Source organism: Fundulus heteroclitus, unplaced genomic scaffold, assembly GCF_011125445.2.
Source record: "Fundulus heteroclitus isolate FHET01 unplaced genomic scaffold, MU-UCD_Fhet_4.1 scaffold_94, whole genome shotgun sequence".
NCBI classification, from domain to species: Eukaryota; Metazoa; Chordata; class Actinopteri; order Cyprinodontiformes; family Fundulidae; genus Fundulus; species Fundulus heteroclitus.
In genome coordinates this window covers 235,130-260,142 of record NW_023397406.1, presented here as the reverse complement: position 1 = coordinate 260,142, position 25,013 = coordinate 235,130, and the positions used below count along the sequence as shown (strand labels likewise).

Sequence of the window (25,013 nt, the reverse complement as noted above, 5' to 3'; positions counted from 1 at the left end):
CTCTCTCTAGAGAGCTCTCCTCTCTCTCTCTCTCTCTCTCTCTCTCTCTCTCTCTCTCCTCTCTCTCTCTCCCCCCCCCCTCTCTCTCTCTCTCTCTCCTCTCTCTCTCCCCCCCCCCCTCTCTCTCTCTCTCTATCTATATATATATATATATATATATATATATATATATATATATAATATATATATGCCCATGTATATGTATAGTTTAACAATTCATATGTATATACTGTAAGTCACCTTAAATCTCTTCTTTATTTCTTTTTTTCTCAATCCACTGTATATATGTGGACACACTGTATATACCTTATGCACCTTTTCCTCCTTTTGGCACCTTCTTTTGATTATTGAGCCGATGTGACACATGAATTTCTCCACTGTGAGATCAATAAAGTCTATCTTATCTCATCTTAGCCCGGCCAGTAAAATTGCTTGGTAGTTTGGCTGTTGTATTATGTAGTTTTTCAGATGATGGATTGAACAGAAGTCGGTGAGATGTTCAAAGCTAGTTTCATATCCTGACCTGTCTGCTGTACTCCTTGGTCTTCATGAAGCTGTTTGTTCACTAAGGTCCGTTCATAAACCTCTGCGGCCTTCACACAACAGCTGGGTTAATACAGAAAATAAACAGCACACAAGCGGACTCTATTTACTGATGACTTCTGACGGCAATCGGTTGCACTGGATTTTATTGGGGGATATCAGAAAACAGGGGGTTAAATACAAAGGCCTACAACACTTTTCAAATTTTTATTTGTTAAAAAAAAAGTTCCTTCCACTGTCACTTCACTATTATGTGTTACGTTTTCTTCATCTATCACATACAATCCAATAAATCTCCATAATAGACATGATTAACATAAAAAAAAAATTCCACAAGTTGTGAAGGAGACCAACCAGTTTACAGGTGAGATGCGTCACATATGTTTTTCCTTTCTTTTTTATTAAGGTACCAGAAGATGGGGGACAGTAAGGGTGAGAGACAGTGATTCTACTTCACGCAGTGTTCAAAAGCTACAAAGGAACTAATTATATATATAAAAAAAAAAAAAAAAACAGCAATAATTTACAGAAAAATACAAAAACATGCATTGAGTTCAAACAATATGTGCAAAATGCGCCTAAAAGTATCCTCCGACAGAGTTTTGTTACAGATCATGTGAGACCATCCTTATGGCATAATCACTGCGTGGCTTCCTCTTATGGATGCTGCACCACAGCGTTGTTTACGGCGATGGATGCAGTATCATGTGACAACCATGATTTCATTAAGGAATCGTTACACACAGATATCCACCTCCTCTGCAGATATCGGGAGGCAATTTTTTCCTATATAGCGAAATACAATACTGCTGCGGTTTGAGGTAAGCGTGTAGACCAAAACTGTGCACCGGCAAAAACAGCAACTAAGATCTGAAGCCAAACTATCCAGTTTTTCTCTAATCAGAGCCTTTATTTCACTGTAATTCTTGGATATACGACTAGAAGAGAGTCTGACAAACACGTCTTACCGCTGTTTGATATTAGCCCAAGCATAGATACTTTTCACACTTTGTTTTAATGAGCCAGCCACCATTCTTGTCTGTGAAAGTTGATAATTATCTGCATGTCATGCAAACTGAGTCAGGATCGCAGCTGATTTATGTAGCTTTACGAGCACAAAACAAATTGTTTGACAAAAACAAAAACAAGGTTTCTGCAGCTTTGCAGCAGGGAAATGGCTAGAAGAGGCCTTGCAAAACCAATTCACGCTCATTTAGACAGTCTTCAAAATCTCATTTCATTCCCACCCGCCCTGTTTCTGTTCAGTATGGACTGTAACAACTTATCCAATCAGGAAAAACTACTTGGTCCACACCCTGCTTTAGGCCAACACCGCCACCGTTAGTTGCAGTCAAATATGTGCATATTTTAGTGCATCAAAGACAACTCTGATGTGAATTAGAGGAATTAAATCGATGTCAAATCTACAAAGGTTGATTTTTATTCTATTCTTACTAGCTTTTTAAGTTGTAATAACTGGTATGATATGATAAAAACATGCACATCTGAAAACACACGTGTCCTTTCATAGTGTTAATTATTTGCTAAGATGATCAGAAAAAAGGAAGACATCTTTTTTTTTTTAGGACAATAATAAATAAAAATGCCAATAAAAAAAAGATGAAAGTATAAAAGCAGAATTAAACCGGATGCTTCTGCCCTTACCTCCAGTAGATAATGTATTTCAGCGCATGTGGCCACTTTGTAAACAGCTACAAGAAGTTCAGGCGTGACGAGACAGACAGAAGCAGTAGAGAGACGGGCATGCAGGATGGCGAGAAATGAACCTAGCATTGAGTCGGGTCTATGAGTACTGATAGAAAGGCTGCTCATCCGGTCTGAAGCCGTAGGCCGTGGCTGGTCGCCCTGTCGATGAGCCGGTCTGGTCAAAGACATCGTTGACGTCTCTAAAAGCAGAGAGAGAAATTATAAAAGAGCTTTAGTTTTAATAAGTGGGAATTCTCTGGAAGTAGGGGTTGAACGAGCTCAGAGAGTCCTGGATCTGCTCAAACGTATCCGATAAATTAAAAAAAAGGAAATATTCTTGAAGAAATGTGATTGTTTCCGCCTCCTTGGGCATACCCTTGCATTAAATAAACAATTAAAAAGAAAGAACGTTGTTTAAAAAGACTCCTAAAAATCAATAACCATGCTAGCATTAGCATGCCACTCAGTGCGACCACAGATGATGAATTCTACACTGCAAAAAGGGAACTAAAAATAAGTACAATATTCTTGAAATAGTGTAGTGTAGTTTTCCTTGATTTGAGCAAATAAATAAGACTATTTGCCAATGGTATGAGTATTTTTACCCCCAAAATGAGATAGATTAGATATCCTGCACTTGAAATAAGACGATGCAGATGAATTGTTCCTGTATTAAGTGCAAACATCTTATTTCATTGGCAGGTAGTGTTATTTATCTGCTCAAATTGAGCAAAAATACACTCATTTCCAGAAAGTTTTACTTTCTTTTAGTTCCCTTTTTGCAGTGTAGGCCTGCTGCAGGGACACTAGACATACCTTTACACCCCCAGCCCGCTCATCCTCGGGCCAAATCTCACTCTAAGGATCATTCCTAAGCTGGATATCACACTTTTTATCATCTCAGTGCAACTGCTCTCCGTTCACTGCTATGGAAAAAAGATGGTCTAATACAGGGAGACTATGCGACCAGGTTCTGCTCTGACTGGTCGGTGTTTGCAGATGGCAGAGAGCCCCCCCTCCTGGTGGAAGTCAAACTCACCCTGAATGGTGCGAGTCTCCGTTCTGAGGCTGCAGGTCGCTGAAGAAGTCTGGGCTGACTGAGCCATCTCCTGGGGTGATTCCATCTGGAGACGCATGGACATGAGAACAGATTCAGCGGGGGGCACAATGAGATACTGTTGCACAGCATCTTATTCTCCGCGCGTTGTTCCTGGTCAGCACATGCCTGCGCTGTAGAAAAGATCCGCCCGGTCGTTGTCGTTATCGTAGAGATACGGTTCAGCCTCGTCCACCTGCCGGCTCTCCACCATCTCCAGCCACTGGTTGTTGTGGAAGCGAAATTTCTCCGACTGGATCTTCCTCCCCCACTCCTCGTCATACTCCTGGTGGATGATGAAGAAAGAAAAAAAAGGATGCTAAAGAAGGCCAGCAAAGCAGGTTATTTATTTTAAAACCCAAAAGGTGCTTCCGCATCCATCCATCCCTCACAAACACGGGTTCCCTTACAGCGATGATGTCCAGAGTGTTGTCACACACTTTCCTGATCTCTGTGTTCTTGTCATGCATCAGATCGATCAGGTAAGCTGGAGCCTCTGCAGGAAAGGTTAAAGAAAAAAAAAAAAAAAAAACACAGAAACCTGCATCTTCTCAAAACAAAAACAAAAATCTGCATGTAGGTTTGTTGTACATAAATCTGGGAAGGATACGGGTGTCTTTGATGATGACGTCTCGGGTCGCTTGGTGAAACACCATCTGGTAGAAGACGTACACGATCTGACACACAAACTCATCGTCCTCCTGCCGTGCTGCGTTCAAAAACCAAACACACAACAGTCCAGCTGTAATACGCCACAAAAAGAGTTGACGATCAGCAGGAAACCTCACTGTGATGTGCAACAAAGAGGGTAAGATAGAAAACATGAATAAATCGACCTGTCTGCGTAAGTCCTCTCACTCATACTTTGCTGAAGTGGCTTAGTTTTATTTAGCTATAGCCTTCTGGGATTTATAGTGAATCTACTTAACCTGAAACAAAGTTCAGCTTTCCCAGTCAGATTCTTGCTTAGTTTGCAGAGAGATTACAGAGGAGCAAAATGATTATCACTGTACAAAAGATTACTGTCGGAAGAAGAGAAGACGATTAGGATGAAAAACAGAAGGCTGTTCTTCCAAAAAAAAATAATCATCCGGGTCTTTTCTGCTTTTTACTGTTAAAATATACACGGTTTAAGTACCGTTTAAGGTGAAAATCGTTTTGAAATGATTAATTCTTGCTTTTTATGTCACAATAACCTGGAGTTTAGCCGGAGATGTGCCTGTTTATTCACTCTGTATGCCGAACTGCCTCCATTTACCATTCAGCAGCTCAATAAGCGCCGGGATGATGCCAGACTTGGCCAACATGACGGCGCAGGCGTCGTCAATGGAAACGGTGCCGATCATTATGACCACCTCCAGGATGAGGTCGTCCTCCGCCGAGCCTGAAACACAAACAGCTACAGCTGTTAAGGGATCTTTGGAAGCTTCCCAAGTCAATACAAGAATAAGTCATTTAATAAATTGGTAGCCCGTAATTAAATAGTGAATTTATTTACGTAATTTCCTTTAAAAAAAAAGAACTAATATATCATAAGCATAAGTTACATAGTGTGTCGCATTTGAAGAAGAATTTCCAGATATTTTCATGATTGTAGCTTCCAGCTAATGGAATGAAAACCCCAAAAATTCAGTTTTCCAGAAAAGTACAATATCCCATAAGAACAACAAATGTTTTTTAAATGCTAAAATGGTAAATTGGGGTCTGCACAGATATGAGGAAGGCTATTAGGCTAACATGAGTCCAGCATTCTCCACAAGGAGGCTACGAAGCAAAATGTAATTCCTAAAGAAGTTAAAGTTTAAAGTGTGCCGTATGTAAGCATATATTTATACGCTTATAGAGCGTATAAAGCTAAGTGGAAGGAAAAAGTGTGGTAGAAAAAGGAGGATTATAAAGCAAAGACCATTCAAGAGTTTCAGGAACATTTACAAGCGGTGGACTGCAGCTGGACTCAGAGCTTTCTTGCTGCTGCGCCTTTTCCATCAACAGAAAAAACAAACAAGCTCTAATTTGTACCTGGTTTGAGTTTGTCTTTGAGAAAAGGTACCAAGTTATACTCCTTCAGCACCAGCTCCCAGTCGAGGTCGGGGATAGTCAGGTTGGCCAGCGTGCCCAGACACTCCAGCACCCACTCCTCCTCTTCCTCGGTGCGGATCTCTGCCGCCAGGTCGCCGACGTAGTCCTGAGAGCAGGGGAGAAAATGAAGACCCTCACAGAAACATTTAAGCCAGCAGCTGCGATCGGCGGTACGCCTTCTCGTAACGCGCGACAGAACCTACTATAAACAGCGGTTTAGTTGGGCCTTCGTGCTGGGAGATGTTTCTGATCATCTTCATCAGCAGGCAGTCTTTGGTTTTCAGAGCTCTCTTCATCAACATCTTCAGCCCGTTTCCTTGAAAGCAAAGACAGAAACGGAGACACGTCGCTCCACGCGCTTCTCCACTACGAAACGGCCTCAACGGACACGAGACGCCTGACGGGACTTACCTTCACACATGAGCTGCGCGTTCCTTTTGTTCGCGGCCAGGTTGATGCAGATGGAGAGGAGCTCGGCTTCAATCTCCTCGCCGCCGTGGTCATACAGCATCTGCATCAGCTAAGTCCGGACGCAGACACAAACTCAGCTCGTCCTTTTGGGACCCGCGCGTCGGCTTAAAGGGGGGAAACGGACGCCACAGTACCTGAGGTATGCAGTCGGTGTAAGCGAACATGCCTCTGAAGCGGTCGTCCATGCTGACGTGGTACAGGATGCGCATCACCACCTGCCGGTTGCTCTCGTCGCCTGGGTGACGGAGAAAACACGGCATGTCCGTTGTTACCCGTTGTTGGACTGCTGCTGAGCTATAACCCATAAACTCTGCACAACATTCGCATATTTGCACATTTTGCATCATTGCATCTCCATCCAGCATTACAAATGCTGCCGAACTCTTAGTTTTTAAATGTATTCTTGCACAAATGCCCTTGCACAATAAATTCTGCACATACAAATGGTTCTTAAAAAATACTCACCTGTATACTGTGACTTCTCCTGCATCGTCTACATTTAAGTTGTTTACTTTTAAATAACTGCTGCACCTTATACTGTAATTTAATTTTACTGCAATTTACAAGCTGTATGCAATGACATTTCGTTCTGTATGCACTCTGTGCATACAAAATGACAAATAAAGTTGTCTAAGTCTCTAAGTCTTACCCAGCAACGCCGTCAGCTTGGGTAGGAGCCCCACTTCCACCATCTTGGCTCTGAGTCCCGAGTCAAAGGAGAGGTTGAGCAGCAAGCGCAGCGTCAGGTTTAGCAAGTCCTCGTGGTCACAGGGAACGAGACGCGCCAGGCGCTCCACGGTGTCGAGCTCCGCCTGCAAAACCAGCACAAACGTGTGATATTTAAATACGACTGATAAATGTGTCAATGATTAACGAGAGAACCACAGGCAACCACGACACACGCTTCAGTCCTTAGAGGCCCGTTTTAAGACGATGCTATTGGGACATATTCTCCACGGTAGAGGCTAACCTATGTGTTCAGATAGATAAACAGCACTAGAGCTGAACTGCAAGGCGGTGTCGTCGTCTTAAAGCCAACATTGCAGGACAGACTCCTGCCTTTGACGCGCGCTGATCGCGGCGGTGCATCACCACCAAAAGGAGTCTGTTCCCGACCCGCGCTCACCATGTCATTCTTGTTCTCCAGGAAGATGGACAGCTTTTTGAGGAACGACACCACCAGCACCAGCAGCTCCTCGTCGTCCCGCTCCAGAACTCGGACCAGCAGACCCACGATGTTTTTGTTCCTCATCTTCAGCTCCGTCCTCGTGTCCTCAGCGAGGTTCAGCAGCAGGTACAGGGACACTGGTGGGAGGAGGGAAAGGAGAAATTGAGCAGGAGAGGAAAGAGAAAACGGGCAAGACTACATGACCTTGATTAATGACATCGACTTCCATTTAAAAAAAAATAAAAAATTACACCGCAAAAAGGAAACTTTTCTTAAAATAAGTGTATTTGACCTTGATTTGAGCTGGTAAATAAGAATAGAGAGACAGAAGGACAAAGCAAATAGAAGAGATAACAGAAATAGTATCACAGGGACAAAAAAAGCCCCAACGCATATATAATATATATTTTAGCAATCTTTCTTTGCTCAATAGCTCAGGCAGATTTGATGGAGAGCACCGGTGGACATCAGTTTTTAAGTAATGCCACCTATTCTTAATGGGACTTTGACTGGGCCATTCTAACATAAATATGGTTTTATCCGTAGCCCTGCTGTGTGTTAGGGGTGGTCCGGCTGAAATGTGCCCCAGTTTAACGTCTTTTGCAACCCTAAATGATTTTCTTGTAACTTGGCCAGTCTGATTGACAGTGTGTAACGCTCTACGTTCTGCCTATCATCAATCTGGGACTGCTGCCGTCAAATCCGATCGGGGAAAGGCGGGTCATTTAGCATTACTCTTCACACTGATTGGAGTGAATGCTGCTTGTCGGGACTTTGATGCAATCAACTGGTTCCCTTATATAGGAATTTTTTGACCAATCTGTATAATATGATTGAATTTGACTTTGTGAAGTGCCTTGAGATGACATGTTTCATGAATTGGCGCTGTATAAATAAAATTGAATTGAATTGAATTGAACTGATTGGGCAAAGAGGAACCTAGTGCCTGCCTACAAAAGGTTGGTTTTAGCCAATCACAATATTAAAAGAAAACGTAACCGGCATGCATCATGAGAAACCACAACAAGTTACGCTGGTCCAGGCACTTCCTGCTGTTCTTCTTTCAAAGAAGCTACGTGTGCGTCCTCCTGCGCTGCCACATTTATGTTGGTTCAGGAACTCTTGCTTTCATCACAGCTGTATATCCCATCTTAAACCGTAATATTACGTGATTGGCCCGAACCGTTTCTGGTTTGGTCACAAACCTATGAAGCGGGATCGGTACAAGACGGGTTCTCGTGTGTTTGTGAACGCACAAATACCACGAGAAGTCATCTTGCAGCAAAGGTTGGCTTTCTTGCAGTATTTCCTTAAGTCTCATACTTCTTCTCATCAACTCTGTCCAGCTTCTCCGTCTCTGCTGAAGGAAAACCAGCCCCCCAGTATGAGGCTACCAACGGCATGTTTTAAATTTGATACATACTGTATATCGGTTTGTGCAGAGGTGAAAAGGTTACATTGACCAGCAACTGTCTGATCAGAGTCTGACATATTTTTTTATTACCTAATTCTGTTTAAACTGTCTGGAAAGCTTTCTCCCTGACTTGCCAGCTGGTTTTCTTGGATCTTCACAGAGCAGCTGTTTGTACATTGAGATTAAACTCCATTTATTCAGTAACTTCTGATGGCAATTTATTGCGGTGGGTTTTATTTGGGGGTATAAGAGTAAAAGTGGCTGAGTATAAAAGCATGGCACACGGTTCAGATTAAAAAAAATGTATCCTTTTGTGCTCGACCATTATGCCCTACTTTTTGTCAGCCTGTCACATGACATCCTACTAAAACACAATCAAGTGACAAAATGTGAAAAAGTGAAAAAGGTATGAATACTTTTGCAACACGACTCTCTCATCAAAGCAAAGAAGGCGCAGCTTTGAGTCACTTGAGTTCACCTCTGAGAAGCTGCTCCTGCTTAGCCAGAAGGCCTTGGTATTTCCTCAGAGCTTTGTCCTGGTCTCTTCTTAGGGAGCCATTTTCTGGTGCTGACTCACGTAGACAAACCCACATTAAGGGAAACAGTCACCCACACAAGGCGGGAGATACACAGCTCAAACCGTGGAGGCAAATTATAGAGTAATAATAATAAAAAAAGGATATAAGCCTTGCTTTTCTTGCGCAGCTCCTCGCGCCACACGTCATACCTCTTCAGCTCATGCTCCACCACGCTCATACACAACGCTCCTATTTTATAGTGACTCACCACGGCGTGAAACTGGGAGAAGCTGCAAGACGAGATGCACTGAGGTCAAACAGTGCCGCTAGACGCACTAAGGGGAAATGTGTAACATTGTGTGTGTGTGTGTGTGTGTGTGTGTGGGGGGGGGGGGGTTTACCTGGAGAAGCAGAAGAAGATGTAGATGATGCTGGTGGCCAAATCTACGCTCTGTTTCCAATCCTCCCTCAGCACTCTGGCCAGAGCTCCCAGAGCAGCCTCTGTACAGAGACACGGCCCGATGTTTTGTAGAGCAAGAACAACAAATAGTGGCAGCAGCCAGAGCACCCTGCATGCTTATGAAACCCCCAGTAAAAATGTGAAAATACTAAAAAAGTAATCAATCAATCAATCAATCAATCAATCAATCAATCAATCAATCAATCAATATCTTCATCCAGCAGCATAAACTGACCATTAATATTGTAATAATATTTATTCGGCTTGGGGAAAAAAATTTAAACAGCATCCTTAGCAATTTCTATAAAATAGATTCAACAGATTTTTGTCATTTATATTTAATTTCTTATTTTGATGAGTCTATAGAAACGTTTATCATATTTGGTTTCCTGAGAGTATAAATATAACAAAGGCCAATTTGCCTCAGCCACTCTAAATGGGAAAGGCAAGAGAACATGTCATTCGTTGAAATGGCGACCACGAAATTGCTGCTCGGATGTTTTTGCCTCACGCCGCTAAAAGTCAAGCGTGTTTCTATAGGAACAGTTTATTTTAAGGCTTTTCTACGGGTCTATGCCGGGGCTGCCGGCGGGGGGGATGACGACGTACCGTTGTGCAGCAGCTCCTCCAGGTTGTCGGGGTTGCGGGCGAGCTGCAAAATCAGAGAAGCGCCTCTGATCTTCTCTGGGATGCCTTCATAGAGCAGCTCCACATACTCCTCCATCCTGGTGATGCTGGCCTCCTCGTTTAGCTGGACACACATAAAAAAGGAGAAAACAAAAACCCCAACACAATGTTACCAGAAAACGGTAAAAAAAATAGTAATTTTTAGGAGGGTTTAAGTCGACAAAGTGTCATACCTCCATCCCTTCAAACGGCGTCAGGTCTTTGGGCTTCGCTGCTCTTCTCTCTTTCTTCTCTGCTGATGACGGGGTAGAAAAAACAAATGTGAGCACCAAACGGCATCTGTTCTTCACTTTTTTTATGCGGATTTATCTACTGCAGATAGTTTCATCACACTTTGTGACGTCAGTGAGGCGTTCTGTCCATACGCATCGCTGAGAGAGATGCAGAATCTCCTCCCCGGCACGCCGCCCGTCTCACCTTTCCCCTCCACGGGGGAGGACTTCCTGTTCTGCAGGTAGTAGAGCAGGTGCTCCACCTGGGGCAAACGGGAGGCAGGGATGAGCTTACACTCCTCCACCACCTTCCTGGCCAACGCTGCCACATCTGTGGTAGGAGAGAGGCTTTTCACACGGATACTGGAGGGGGGTAAAAATGAGAGGGAGAGAACGGGTTAGGTGATGTTGCAAGGTTTGACCAACAGTAAAGACAGAAGTAAATCCCACATAAAGAATTCATCACTAGCTGTTAGTTTAAACACCAGTGGGAAAAAAATACTATCACTACAGATAAATTTAGGTTGCCAACATTCGGATGTTAGTACCGATCACGCTCTAACAGGCCGATACTGATGTTCTAATTTTCTTTAAGTTCGGACCTGTTAGGTTTGAGTTTCAATTTTCTTTGAAAGAACCGTCACAGATAGAAACTAATGTGTGTAAACTTTGTTTCATTCAGCAGTTAAATGTAGCAAACTGAGAGCATAAAGGAGAAAATGTGCTGAGAGACGGTAGCTTTAAACCCCCCAGAAAGTGTTAGTGGGGAAAAAGGGAAAGTTTTAAGTGTTGTTGCATTCAATGAACCAGGAGAAAAAAAAAAGATTTTTCAACATCCAACAAGCCGATCACAGGTCAGAGCCGAGAAAATAAAATAACCCTATTATTGTAGCACACTTGTGTCTTTGTTCATTCTACATCTATATTTATTAATATATAAAGACAACAAAGTCAATTATTTAATATAATAAAAAAACAAAACAATATATTTTGATCAACGGTGGACCGACTGGTGCATCACCAGATTTCAGGTTCTGCCATTAGTCCGATAATCAACGCTTTATTCCAGAATGAGGAAGATAGAAATAAACAGCAGCCCTAAACCAGACGGTGAAGACCAGCAGCTCATGTTGTTGAAAACCAGAAGCTCTCTCACATTTTTTGTCCCTCCTTGCGTTCCCCCAGCATCGGTCCTCCATCCTCTCCCAGAATGGACGCCTCCACCTCATACTGGACCACCAGGGCCTTCTCTGTGGGGTGGACATCCAAACTGCCTGCGGTCACTTTGCTGTGGGCGATGACGAACAAACAGCTCACATTTTCTCTCTCATGTTGTTAAATCAGTTTTGCCGACATAAAAATAATAAACTTGAAATGAAAACAATTAGATTATATGATGATAACTAGGTGCAATGGCTGTAACAATGAGATTTTTTTATTTACTATATTTTATACTTATGTTAGGCACATTGGTCCATATAGATAAAAAGATCCAACAAAATATAAAGAACAAGGAAGAAAAATAACCCAAAGATGCAACCATCACAAATATGACATTTCATGGAGATCATTACCCGAAAATGAGTTTAATTCAGTGTCTAGAAGCTTGAAGAACACATTGTGTTGCTTTCTCTTATTACAGCTCAATTCCCTCACAATTAGGTATTTGCATCAAGCAAACAGCACATAAATCTATTCATAAGGTTCCTCATTAAGGCGTGAAGGTTGGGAACATCACTAGAGCGGTTGGTTTGCACTTGTCCATCTTATAAGTTTAAGGAAGATTAGATTTTATCTGCATGCTGAAAAAGTCATCAGGAGATTTTCTTTAATACACGCATAAAAAGAAGAGAGATAAGTTCTAAAAAAAAAAAGCTATATTTGATTTTATGGAAAACTTGCAACACTGTTGCTGCACACCGCCATCATCACAACGATTTTGGTACATTTGTAACCCCCTTACAGATTTCTTCAGTTTTTGTGTTTTGGTAACACTCGAGGCGCATTCATGTGATTTCAGCTGATTTGTTTTTTCTCAGCTGAACAGAACCGAATGAATCCCACATTATACCGTATGTGGAAATATTTCTACAGGATGCTCAGTCAGGATCTCACTGTTTTACGTTGCCATGCTTTAACTTGGGGCGTGTAAACTTTTTGAGAGTTACTGCAGTCTTGCAGTTATTGTCAGAATGAAAAACTTAAATACAAATAAAAACAATATAGAACTAAATAAAATAATGCATTTGATCAGATCCCAGTAGATACTAAAAAAAAGGCACATATACCCCTATGCCCAACTTAACTGGCATAGTTTGAGCACCGTTAAAATAATTAGATGTAAATGGACCCCTATCCTTTCTAATGATTCACTCTATCAAAATATTTGGGTGCATCCAACAATCACAGGAAAAGCTGTTTTTTTTTATTTTTTTTATTTTTTTGTATTTACTTATAATAGAAACGTGTTTTTATATTCCGCCATCAGCCAAGCCCACCCCCTCTCCACACAGGCAGACCAGACACACCCAGACAGCAGCACACAATGGACAGCTGGCTCGATGAGCAAACAAACGAGTCATAACGAGCTGATTAGCTTAACTCATCATTGCCACGTAGAAAAATGCACATACACACTATTAGTTATTAGCTTTTTAGACGGAGCGCCTGGCTAGTTTTTCTCAGACGCTTCTTAGCTAGGCTAGCTGCCTGTAACCCAGATTTCACTCACTCCATTTCCTCACTGTTTGATCGTTTTACAGTGTTTTAGTAGCGTTTTATGACATGGTGGAACGATTGATGTTTTCTTATTTTTTCGGAAGAATTTTACAGCGCGGGGTTTTGCGTTCAGATCCTATATAAAGCTGATAATTGTGCTGATTTGACCGGATAAAGCGAATGTTTGCCATTAGCCGAACAGCAGCGCTAACGCAGACGAAGTGGTGATGAGAGGAAACGCTGCCCAAACAGCCTCATCCTCTGGAAAACATGTTCTTTATTTCAGACGGATCTCTTAAATGCCGAAAGACAACAATGTGCGTTTTTAAATAGGGTATTAGATTAAATTGCGACAAATGTCCGTGAAGCTGCACGGCAACGAGGATCAAGCAGTAAGATGGCAAACTACACTAAAAACTAAACATAACTACGAAGCAAGGGAAAAAAAGCACAACATTAGCCTAATTCAGGTACACTTGATCCCTGGTTATGGCTGTCATGGCTTAATAGAAAGAAGGTTGCTGATTATCTGCAGACATTAGAGATCAGCTGGTTTTCAGCTCTAAAGCGCCTTACCGTTTGAGGTACCGCGCGTCATCCTGCATTTTCTTCTACTTTATGGTTTCAGATTATTTTAATAGTTTGATCACATCTAATAGATCCCCTGATAAATCACGACTTCATCGGTCCGACAGCTGCCCACCGATATCGCTGTAAACAGAGATCTCCCGTTTTCTTCTGGTGAAAAGTGACGTTTGAGAAGCGCTGCTGCCCCCTACCGGGGAGGAGGCAGCAGCGCTGAAATGAAGAACAAATGACAAACGGAGTGATCAATCAATCCATTCGGTATCCGTCAAGGGTTTTCTCTCATTTGTAAATAAAGCATTACATTTTTATGTTCTTCATATTGCTGCAAGCAATAGATATCTTGATTATTTCTTATTCTAATCCATAAAGTTCTTACATTGATTAAGGCGCTTTTTAAAATCTTACTCGTCCTTACTTATTGCTTCAAATAGGTTAATTTTCCATTCCACGTCAATTTTATTTATCAATCACCTTACATACATTTATAGTAGCATCCAATGTTTTCTCAGCTACTAATACCATGAGTACTACTACATCAACGTTAAAATTATCTCATATTATTTTTTTGAACATTTAAAGCCATAACCAGCTTTAAGATAATACTCTAAAATTGTTTATTAAAAGAGAGGGGGTATATGAATTAGAAGGTTAAAACTTCCCACTGTCTGTAAAACATAAAAAGGTTTTTTATTTATATTAGTGGACTGAAGCTCTGCATGGAAAATACTGGGAGGAAGAAGGGACTGGATTGGGACTCTATCTGTTCTCCCATGACTTAAGAGTCTTTTCTAATGCAACCATATTCCCTTTGCAGTAATATGAGCAAAAATCGTAACCCTTAACACTTCCACTAACCAAATCTGACTTGGATGTCTTTTGTCTTACTCGTTTGTTTAAATTAACATGTTTCTGCTCTGTCTTCTCTAACCCCCAGTCGGTCGAGGCAGATGACCGTTCACACTCAGCCAGGTTCTGCTGGAGGTTTTCCTTCCCGTTAAAGGAGTTTTCCTTTCCACTGTCGCTTCATGCTTGCACAGTATGAGGGATTGCTGCAGAACCATTGACAATGGAGATGACTGTCCACTGTGACTCTACGCTCTTTCAGGAGGAGTGAATGCTGCTTGTCAAGACTCGATGCAATCTCCTTGGTTTCCTAAGTAAAAACTTTTTGACCAATCTGTCTGGATGATTTGATTGAATTTGACTTTGGAAAGTGCCTTGAGATGACTTGTATCTAAATTGGCGCTATATAAATAAATTTGAATTGAATAAATTGTTTTAGGTGTATTTTTACATTTGGTAAAGATAGCATACCCAGCTGAGCATACTGTCCTGGGTTAAACATTCAATACTCCTTAACATTTAAATGTAACTGTGCGGTCGTGTTAAATAGCAAGTTTTGTTGAATTTATTTGAAATATTAAACTGTGCCAACATATGTTATAAATGGCTTGTCAAGACAAGCCACAACAGACATGGCAACAGGCTGCTTTTCATTACTTGATTATAGAAATTAGGCAACTCTAATCTTTCCCCTTTTCCAAGTATAGTTTTAAAGAAGCAAGAATTAGAAGCTCATCACGATGTGGATCTGACAAAATTGAGCTTCCAGTGGCTGACAGCAAATATGGGAGTCTTGAAATCCTGTTCAAAAATCAAACTAGGCAACAAAAAGATGTTAATAGCATGCTATGAATGTTACACGAGATTAAAAACTTTAATTACAAAATGATAAAGTGAATTTATTGACTACCGATGCTCCCTGTGATGCCATTGTACCATTTAATTTGCTCAAGCTATTTCACTCTTAATTTGTGGGTCGGAAGCTGAAAGGTTTGGGAATTGCTGGTCTAGCGGATTTTATAACAAAAAAAAAAAGTTAAAAAAAAAAGTACAACAGACAGAAAACACTGAAAATATCTTTTATTGTAGTATAATGATAGGATTTTGTATCAAGCAGTATTTGAGCACAGACTTCTCCACACCCGTCATGTTTACACCTAGCTGTGTCTAAGTAAAGTCAGAATTTACGGTGTGCTGCTGGATATTTACTATTGTGTCTCCGTTTTCCATTCCATCCTCATCCCTCCCCCAGCTTTAGTGGCTTTTACTTTTTGTCCTCCTCTACTCCACTTCCCCTGCATCATCTTCATCATCAGCACATGCACTGAACTCCTTTTCAGGTAGGAGGCCGTATTCATTGAGAAATCCCTCCACGTCTGTTGCGAAGAACTCTTCGTTGAGGTTTTTGGTGATGGCCAAGAAATTTCCCAGTAATTCGCCGGCCTTGTACACCAACAGAGTAGGAAGAACCTGGACACAAAAACAAGGATACACAAAGTTAGGGTTGATGGCCTCTGAGGTAGATTTAAATAGTAGTTTTTTTTCCAACCTAATACCGAGCCTAGTGTGGTTGGTGGAGTTGGTCTTTGAGTATATTTCTATATATTATTTGATTGACAACAAAAAATAGTAAAGTAATGGTAAATGAATTAATTCATTTGGTTTGTGGTAGCATCATGCTGCATGGATGCATGGAATTGGTCAGGACTGATGGGAAGATAAATAAATCTAATTACATGGCAATCATAGAGAACTGGGCTTGGTGAACGGCTAAGGTTCACCTTGCAGGAGGACGACGGCCATAAACATACACTCAGAGCTACAAAGGAATGGCTGACATCAACTTGAATTCATGTATTGAAATGGTCCAGTCAAATCCAGAACTAGGAATCTGTGATAAAAGATTGTGTTCATAGACAACCTCCGTCCTGTCTGATTGAGCTTTCATTGTTTTGAAAAGAAGTGGGAAGAAATGTCAGCCTGTAAATGTGCAAAGCTGGCAGAGACATTTCCCCAAAAGACCTGCGGCTTTAATCACTCTGCGTAAAGCGATTAAGTCTGATTCTGAGTCTGATTCTGATAAAGAGGTTGATTATGAATGCAAAAGACTCTGATTCGACTTTGATTTGTAAAACATTTGGAAAACACGTATTATTTTGATTCTACTACTGAATTCTGCAGAAGGTTGTGTTGGTTTATTGTATAAAATAATAAAATATATGGAAGTCAGTTGCTGTAACAACAGAAAGAAAGATAAAACATCAGGGGAATCAACTCAGAAAGACACAGCATTTTTAGCCTGTACTACACTCCTTTTAGAGGATCTATCCTTCTCAGTACCATCGATAAGAAGACCTGCCTTTTTGCTGTTTGTAAGCAGTGCACTGACCTCAGAAGAGAAGCGCTCTGCAGCTCCTGTTGCCACGGCATCAATGCGACAGAACTTGACAGTCGGGTACTCGGCAGCCAGACAGTCCAGGCAGGAGTTCATCTGCTCACAGCCTGCCAAAGGTTACATGACCATGTGTGGTTGGACTTCAAAAACACTATAGCGATCAAGGGGACTGTGCTATAATGAGCATGCAAAGCACCATAATGGAAATCCTGACCTTTGACACCATGCTGGTAGATGTGGACCACCACCAGGGTCAAGCGGTGTTCCTTCTCTATCACCTCCAGGAAGGCTTCTCCACTCTCCAGCTCGTGGACGCATTCAAACTTGGGGCCGAAGCTCAGGCGCTCGTGCATTTCTTGCATGCACTGTTTTCTGTAGCGCTTCAGGCAACGCTCGTCCTCGTTCTGGATCAGCTCGTACTCCTGAGCGCTCATCTGGGGTTAAGACATATGTCATTTGCCATCCCTTGCATTTGTTGCCAGCATTTGTGACTGTAGCTTATTGTGCTTCCAAATACCTTTCTGTTCTGTCTCTCCTTGTCATCGTCTCGAGGGTTAGACATCTGTCTCAGCAGCTCTCTCTTTCTCTGGGGGACGGTCTGATCCACGCTGTCCAACTTGTATCTCCGCCAGTCATTGATTACACCTTTCGGGCCTGGAGACACCCGCATTTAATGTTACAATGTCAGGAATTCAAACAGGCATGCAAAACCTAAAAGTTCTCTGTAATAAAAATGTTTGCACTTTTTAAAATAGCTGATTGCTTTTACATTTTAAAGGAGAATTTAGTGAAGAAAGGCTAAGTGCCTCCCCAGCAATTCTGATATTTCATCTGAAACCAGTTCTAAAAATACAAAAGCATAACTAATCTATTGGGAACCCAACTAAATCAAACTACCACAAACAATACTAATACAGATGGATCCAGAATTATCCCATTTTTTCTGACGGCGCTAACAATGTTGGTTTAAAGCTGAACACATTTCTCTTGTCCCTTAAATAACCAGATGGTTGTTGATCAGTCAATCAATCATTTATTTATCTGGACGGCTCTTTCCACATCCACAATAACGGTGACTAACAACATCCATACATATGACTGTAAAAACACATAGGAAGATAGAGAAGAAAACATAAAAAAGTAAGCTAAAAACAAGGTAATTGAAACAAATTAGATAAAACAAGATAGATCAAACCAGGAGTGCCACCACAGTTGTAAGTATTAAAAGCCTGCAGGAACTAGAACAGGCTTGAGGTTTGATTTAAAAAGGCCAAGTTAAGGAATAGATTGAAGATCTGGTGGAAGCTGATTCAGGGTTGAGGACACAGATATAGAGGACGTTGCAAGAGTCGATTCTGTAAGTGATAAAAGCATGAACAGCCTTCTACAGGTAACGCTTTTAAAAAGGCCTGACCTTAGAAGGCATAGGGGATAAAAGCCAAACTGAACTACAGAGGCCACGAGTCCGATTTTAAATCTATGTCAAAAATGACCTCAAGGTTTTTGACACAGCAGCTGAAATTCGCAGTAAGAACGTACAATATTTATATTTATATAACAATGGCAGCTTCGTCGCCACATAAAACCCATTGATTTATTTGTTTTTTTAAAAACTGCAAATTACAATTTTATTGCTGTTTGATTGCAGAGATGCAGTCAAAGAGACATTGTTATGGATTACCGCATCCTGGCTTTAATGATAACTAAATCTGCTAATCACCTGCATAGCAATGGACGTCACATCTATGAAACTCCAGCCCTGCGTCCTGATTGGCCAGACCATAAAATTGGTTGGAGAAATCACTTTCAATGGGCGATGTCCCAGATGTATGTGAGTGAAGCTAGGCGGAACGAAATACATCTGTCGGAGTCAGGTTAATCCTAATTATGCTTAGCTTTAAAATCCAGAGTATTCACTGCTTTAGAGAGAACAGCTGTATCAAGGTGGGCAGCGGACGTAGATGTACAAAAACTTACAAGATAATTAATTCCTGTAAGTTTTTTTTTTTCATGCATGCAGGCCTTTTCCACTTGTCTGACATGTCTCTAACCTGTGAAATTTGCTGGTAGCTCCTCTTCTTCTTGGTTCACAGACATCTTTCACAGAGCCTGCAGAAAAAGCAACAAATAATGGCGATAAAAAGACCAGGTCTGGACAGCATGCCAGCTGAAACAACCACTTCAGCTGTTTATGTAAAAACATGTTTACCTCATCTACTGTCTATAAAGAGAGAAATAAATATAAGAAAGAAGTAGAATTCCTTCATAAAACATATTAAAATACACAAATCATGCTTAAAATAAATAAATAAAATGTAAAAGTAAAATATAAATCAATTGATTTGCAAAAATTATCAATACATATTAGTTTTTTGTAACCTTTTTTCTTAATTTATGGGCACGCTGATCAAATAACACTAAATCAAAATGCTGGGATGATTATATATGTAATTTTTCTACTTTCAGTATGTACTGTGAGGATTCAAATCTGATGTTTTTATATAATTTTTCCTCCAACAGGCTATTGAAAATACAAGCAATAACACAAAACTAACACTGCTAGACGTTCCACCTTGTAAATGTGCATCTTTTCTTCTGTGGGTGAGGATGCAGTCAGACACCCTGTTGTCACAAACAGTTACTGTGAACCAGGCCGAGGTTTACTTATCAGATTAGAGATTACCAGGACTATGAACATGCACGCATTCCTAGGACATCGCCTTATGCATGCGCATATACATGATATGACATATATACGTCAAGATAAGCCTGTTTGTGTTTTTCATGGGCAGATTGTTTTTGCTGTTTTGCTGAAATCCTCAAACGAATCCATTGCAAATAAAATAAAAATGTACTCAATCAGATTGTGATTCAATGAATCCCAACAAAACATTTTTATGCCAGTGATTTAATCTATGAAGCACATTTGAAACATTAACATTTTGCTATTCACTAGTTATTAACCAATTAACCAGATTTTAAAGTTGTTACATGTCTTCTCAATGACTAAACATCATATTTAAGTTCTTCCCTGCACATAAACGTTCTTTTCTTTGTGAACACACCAGAACAATATGGAACCTGTCAAATTTTAATAAAAAACTGACCATAAACTAGGTTTTGGTGCTTAAAAACAAACCAGTCCTCTGCTACACACACAAAGGCAGACACCATGAAAGCTGCTGATGCAGCTCAGCTGTCGGTGACTATGGGCTCCTAATCTGCCTCAGGTCATAAGGCTTTCAAAGCATTAGTTTGGAGGATCTTGTCCATGAAACACAGTTTTTAAATGATCAGTCTGTATTAATGAGTTTTCCCTGATATATATATATCAATGATCTTTCTGTAGAACGCATCATGTGCAACTTAAGGAAAAAAAAACGCAGCCAAACAGCTTGAGAACAAATTGAAAAGTGAATGAAAGCGACTTTGTTGCTGAATATAATATGAATAAAACTCAGATGGTGCTAACAGTTTAAAATAAAACCTGAACCTGATTTTTAACACCAGAACAAACACAATCAAAGCAAAAACTAGCAAGCAGCTTTGAGACTAAGCAGTTCTAGTAAGACTTACTTTTTTAGTATTGATCTTTGCCTGTTGAGCCCGATTCTTTTCTCCTCTCAGTCCGATAGTTTACTTACTGATGAGCCAACATTCAGGGGGGGGACAACAAGCTGGTCAGAGGGTGGGGACAGAGATGAGTGAATAAGCCTCCTCTTCCCCGTCATCTTCATCATCCCTGTCACTGTAGCGTAGCAGGGCCTAATTTGATTAGTCATAATACAGGTGCAGTATTTATTATTTATTGCCTACAGGGCAGCCGCCCTGAGCCTGACAGCTTCCTCGGTTTCAAGATGAGATGGCCTGTATAGATGAAGATTAAATAAATGTGTGCAAAACAAATCCTGCAGTTATAGTCCATCTTTTACGTCCGTCTGGATTTTCTTTTCTGAAATTATGAAGAGTGAACACAGGTTTGCAGCCGCATTTCTTCTTTCTGTCTTTGGGTGAACTTGGTGGAGCCTTGCAATCGTGTTTCACCCTGGTTGCAGCCAATGACGTTAGAGCAATTTAACATGGCACAAAGTGCATTAAAACCAACGCCTGTGAGCCTTACTAACTAATTACATCCACTGAATGTGGTCTGCAAACTAATAAGATTAACATCTTTCTGAGGAGTAACATAAAATATTATGGCTATGTTGATTCTAATTTATGACTACTATATTTTGATATAACTGCTGCTATTGTTAAAGTCACCTTCATTCCTGTAATTATAGCATTAAGGTTGTCCATTTTTTGTCTTATCTTAGGTTTTACACTCTCAGCGCCTCAGGGAACCTCCCTTTAAGCCCCGGGTCATCATCTGTTTCTCTGGCCAAGACGACTGTGCACACTGCACACATGTTGAGCTCAACAGTTTAAAACTGAAGCTGCAGTCCGGATACGGGGACCAAAACTGTGACAGATTTGCTCCAGTTTTAACTTTATGCTTGTAGAGTATTTCACACAGCTCAGCTGTTGTAGCTGCTTGAATTCATGCATCTGTGGCCTCCTGTGTTACCTTGAAGTTTAAGTGGCTCTGACTCCACTATATTGAAACTATTATTAGTACAATATCTTTGTCTTATATCACTTGCATCTTTCACTGTCCGTTGTTTTAGGAACCGGGTCCACAGCGTGTCTGGAAACATGTCCGCAGCTACCCAGCATGCAATGCGCCGTGATGTCCATTCACAAGAGCTATAGCATTATCCAGTGCTTCCTGCCTATAATGACACTTATTGTTGAACTGGATTTAGGGGTTATTTTTGCAAACATGTGGCTGGTTGACTTTTCAGTGAAATGAAGCTTGTTTTAATTACATCTTCTGGGTAAAAATAAACCCTAAATTGTCCTGACCTGACTGAGTCCTTCTATTTCTTCATTGGCTCCTAAATGTATTATGGCGATGCACTTTATTTCAGTCATTCTTCAATCATTCAGCTTTTACAGAATGCAACAGCCAGGACATCTTTAACCAATTCGTCCAGTCATGAACACATCCCTCTTGTTCTATCTTCTTTATACTGTCTTCTTGATTGTCAGAATAGATTTTAAACTTCAAGTTTCTTTTTTAATCTCTTAACATCATATTTGTCTGGCTGTCTACGGGCATGACACCTCTCGGGACACGTTATAAAAAAGAAAGAAGAACGCTGCGTCTCTGCGTGGGCTCGAACAACAAACATTTCGTTTAAAATCCAAACACGCGACTAAAAAAAGAAAAGAAAAACAACCGCACCGTCCCTGGGTGGGCTCGAACCACCAACCTTTCGGTTAACAGCCGAACGCGCTAACCGATTGCGCCACAGAGACAGCCGACCAATTCAGAAGGCTACGTCACTTTTGCGTAAGGGTTAATACGACTTTACGTGACCTACGTACGAGACGTAGGTGTTGTTCTGCCGTAGTTTTAAAAAAAAGAAAGCAACGTTTATCAGTTATACACTTCACCACTAAACATTGTAAAACAAGGAGCGCGGAAAGGCCTCCCTTATCTTGTAAGTTCTTCGATCCGTAGGTATGGAGTGTGGACTGGACCGACGCTAAAAAATGAACAGAGCGCCATTTTCTCTCCAATTTCCTAAGGTTGTGTTTGAAAGAACACAACTCTAAATTAAACCAGGGAGCCAGTTTCCGGTGAATAATCCCGTTCTGTTTTAAGGGGGCTACTTTGTCTAATGCAAAACGCAACGACGAAGTGACACCGACAACCAACGAGAGAAACAACATTGCTTCCATCTGCTGGGCATTTCTGACAAAAATTATAAAAAAAAAAAAAAACACGCAGTAACAAAGTGGACTTTTTTCACTAAAAGCAGCTTTTAGTCACAATAAAAGTCACAATAAAACGAGCTCAGCTCATTTTATTGTGACTTTTAATATCTCGGCTGCTCTCTTGAGAAGAACACGTTTAAAATGTTTTTTTGTTATATAAAAACATACTTCCATATCCAATTTCCCAAGCTTTAAAGTCTAATATATATATACGACGCAGTGGCGGCTGGTGAAAAAAAATCTTGGTGGGGCTGGCCAATAGATTTCCCTGCCTAACCCAGTACATGCATTTAAATCAAAAGTTGGAAAATGACTACGATTCCACAATAAGCATTTAATTAATAAAAAAAAAGCATTGTTCACAAAGGATTATTTTCACAGACTCATGCCAGAGGGTTTGCATACATTGTACATGTATGTATATTATTACGAAACAAACATTTACGTCTTGACTTAAATATGTATCATAATTTTTTATTTATATAATTTAAGTAGAACAATGACTAGTGCAAAATTAAGTTGTATTTACCGGAGATGAAGTGTAGACTGCAAATTCTGTCGTGGTAAGATGGCTGTCACAGTCGATTGGCATCCTGCATCCTTTCATTTAAATTATCCATTTCTTTCTTCTTTCTTCGGTAAACGAAAGAAACGTACATCCGACGATTTGGAATGCCTCTGTGTGCAACCGGGAGCACAACAAGTCGTAGGCATTGTTTATATTCCAAAAATAAACTAAAAGTACGCACCCGTTTTGTCACGCTGGTAAGCGAAAACAGTACTGTTTTCCCGACCACCGTTACCCGGATGTAGCGCGTATGTAGCTCGTGACGTCACGCGTGAAATGCACCTATCACTGTGCAGCTAGGGCTACTACCCCAAGTACATATCGCTGGAGAGCCGAGCAAGATGGCGGCGTGAGTGGTTGGTTTTTTCAAGCTCTCCCGAGATTGTTTGGATAAGGAGCTGTTATTACTGCTTTAACGCAGGGAAGCATTTATTCTGAGACCTTCATTAAACAGTGTGCTTAAAGTTGCTTAAAAAAGAAGTCCTGAAAACTTCAAAGAATGGCTGCAAGTGGTAAGCGCAAATCCGTCAGCACAGAAAATACACCAACAAAGATGTCGGCTAAAAGTCAGAAATCAATGGAAGACCATGACTTCGCTGAAAACATCATAGCAACTTTAAAGTTGACGATAAACGAGAGGGCGGACGGTCTTCAAGCAAGCATAAATGACCTCAAAGATTCGGTGGATTATATCCACGAGGAAATGAAAGAAATGCAAGAAAAGATGACCGAAACCGTCAGGAGAGTTGAAAAATCAGAAAAAAAGGTGCTGCTAATGGAAAATAAGCTGCTCGAACTTTCACGTTATAAAAGAAGGTGGGACTTGAGACTTTCGGGAATAAATGAAGAAGAAGGAGAAGATGTTCGCAGCAAAGTTATTTCCATTTGCCAGAAGACAGCACCAGAATGCAAAGAAAAACTACCAGACGTCATTGACAGCGTACACCGGCTGGGTCGCGTTACAAACACGGGACGTCCTCGAGAAGTTATTATCCAGTTCTCTATGAGACACTACAGGGATGCGGTATGGAAGGCGGCCAAGCAGTCATCTTTCCTGAAATCAAACAACCTGCGCTTCAAGGAGGACTTTTCCCCAGAGGACCGTCAGAGAAGAAACATGCTGTGGCCGCTGGTGAAAAAAGCACGCGAAGAAGGGAAAACAGCCTTCTACGTCGGTCCCAGAGCCTTTGTTATTGACAAAGGAGGAAAGAGGAAAGAACTCGAACCTGCTGATGATTAAAATACATCTTGAAAATCAGAACTAAGAGTTAAGTAATGACATTTAAATATCGTTAAAGCTCCGTTTATTTTAATTTCTCTGTTGGGAGAGTTTGTTAGATATTCCTGTAAACTCAATTTTCAGGGTTAGAAGCTACAATTCTTAGTAGCATTTCTTTTTTTAAAGTTATTTCACTCAATGCTCGAGGGTTAAGGAACAACACTAAAAGAAAGGCAACTTTTTTATACATTAAAAATTTTAAAGCGGATTTCTGTTTTATCCAAGAAACACATTCAACTGCAAATGATACCAAATTCTGGAAAAGTCAGTGGGGGGACGAAATATGGCTGGCACATGGCACTACTCAATCAGCAGGAGTGGCAATATTACGAAACAACTTCAGGGGAGATGTATTATGTTCACTCTTAGATACATGTGGGCATTTTGTTTTATTAGTTATATCAATAAATGAAGAAATGTTTTTGTTGAGTTCGATATATGGGT

At 40.8% G+C, this 25,013-nt stretch overlaps 2 protein-coding genes across 3 annotated transcripts; both read right to left on the bottom strand.

The window, feature by feature from the left end:
* Window positions 1-1,679: 1,679 nt before the first annotated feature.
* On the bottom strand, window positions 1,680-13,813 carry LOC105940314 (kinesin-associated protein 3). 2 transcript variants are annotated; one of them, XM_021308732.2, is made up of 20 exons: window positions 13,650-13,813; window positions 11,512-11,643; window positions 10,561-10,718; window positions 10,317-10,378; window positions 10,066-10,207; window positions 9,398-9,497; window positions 9,162-9,286; window positions 8,957-9,055; window positions 7,023-7,201; window positions 6,546-6,708; window positions 6,031-6,131; window positions 5,837-5,945; window positions 5,629-5,741; window positions 5,366-5,531; window positions 4,605-4,730; window positions 3,957-4,055; window positions 3,757-3,842; window positions 3,476-3,632; window positions 3,290-3,374; window positions 1,680-2,450 (listed from the first exon to the last, which is right to left on the bottom strand). In XM_021308732.2, the coding sequence occupies exons 1-20, from the start codon at window positions 13,676-13,678 to the stop codon at window positions 2,348-2,350; spliced, it is 2,334 nt and encodes a 777-aa protein (XP_021164407.2). In that variant the 5' UTR covers window positions 13,679-13,813; the 3' UTR covers window positions 1,680-2,347. The 2 variants fall into 2 exon arrangements, with proteins under 2 accessions (XP_021164407.2, XP_035990803.1); XM_036134910.1 differs by having other exon boundaries at window positions 10,317-10,375.
* A 1,753-nt stretch (window positions 13,814-15,566) lies between these two features.
* pdca (phosducin a) lies at window positions 15,567-20,742 on the bottom strand. The gene is made up of 6 exons (XM_036134921.1): window positions 20,476-20,742; window positions 18,951-19,008; window positions 17,417-17,553; window positions 17,114-17,333; window positions 16,894-17,006; window positions 15,567-15,974 (listed from the first exon to the last, which is right to left on the bottom strand). The coding sequence occupies exons 2-6, from the start codon at window positions 18,994-18,996 to the stop codon at window positions 15,786-15,788; spliced, it is 705 nt and encodes a 234-aa protein (XP_035990814.1). The 5' UTR covers window positions 18,997-19,008; window positions 20,476-20,742; the 3' UTR covers window positions 15,567-15,785.
* Between the last annotated feature and the right edge of the window lie 4,271 nt (window positions 20,743-25,013).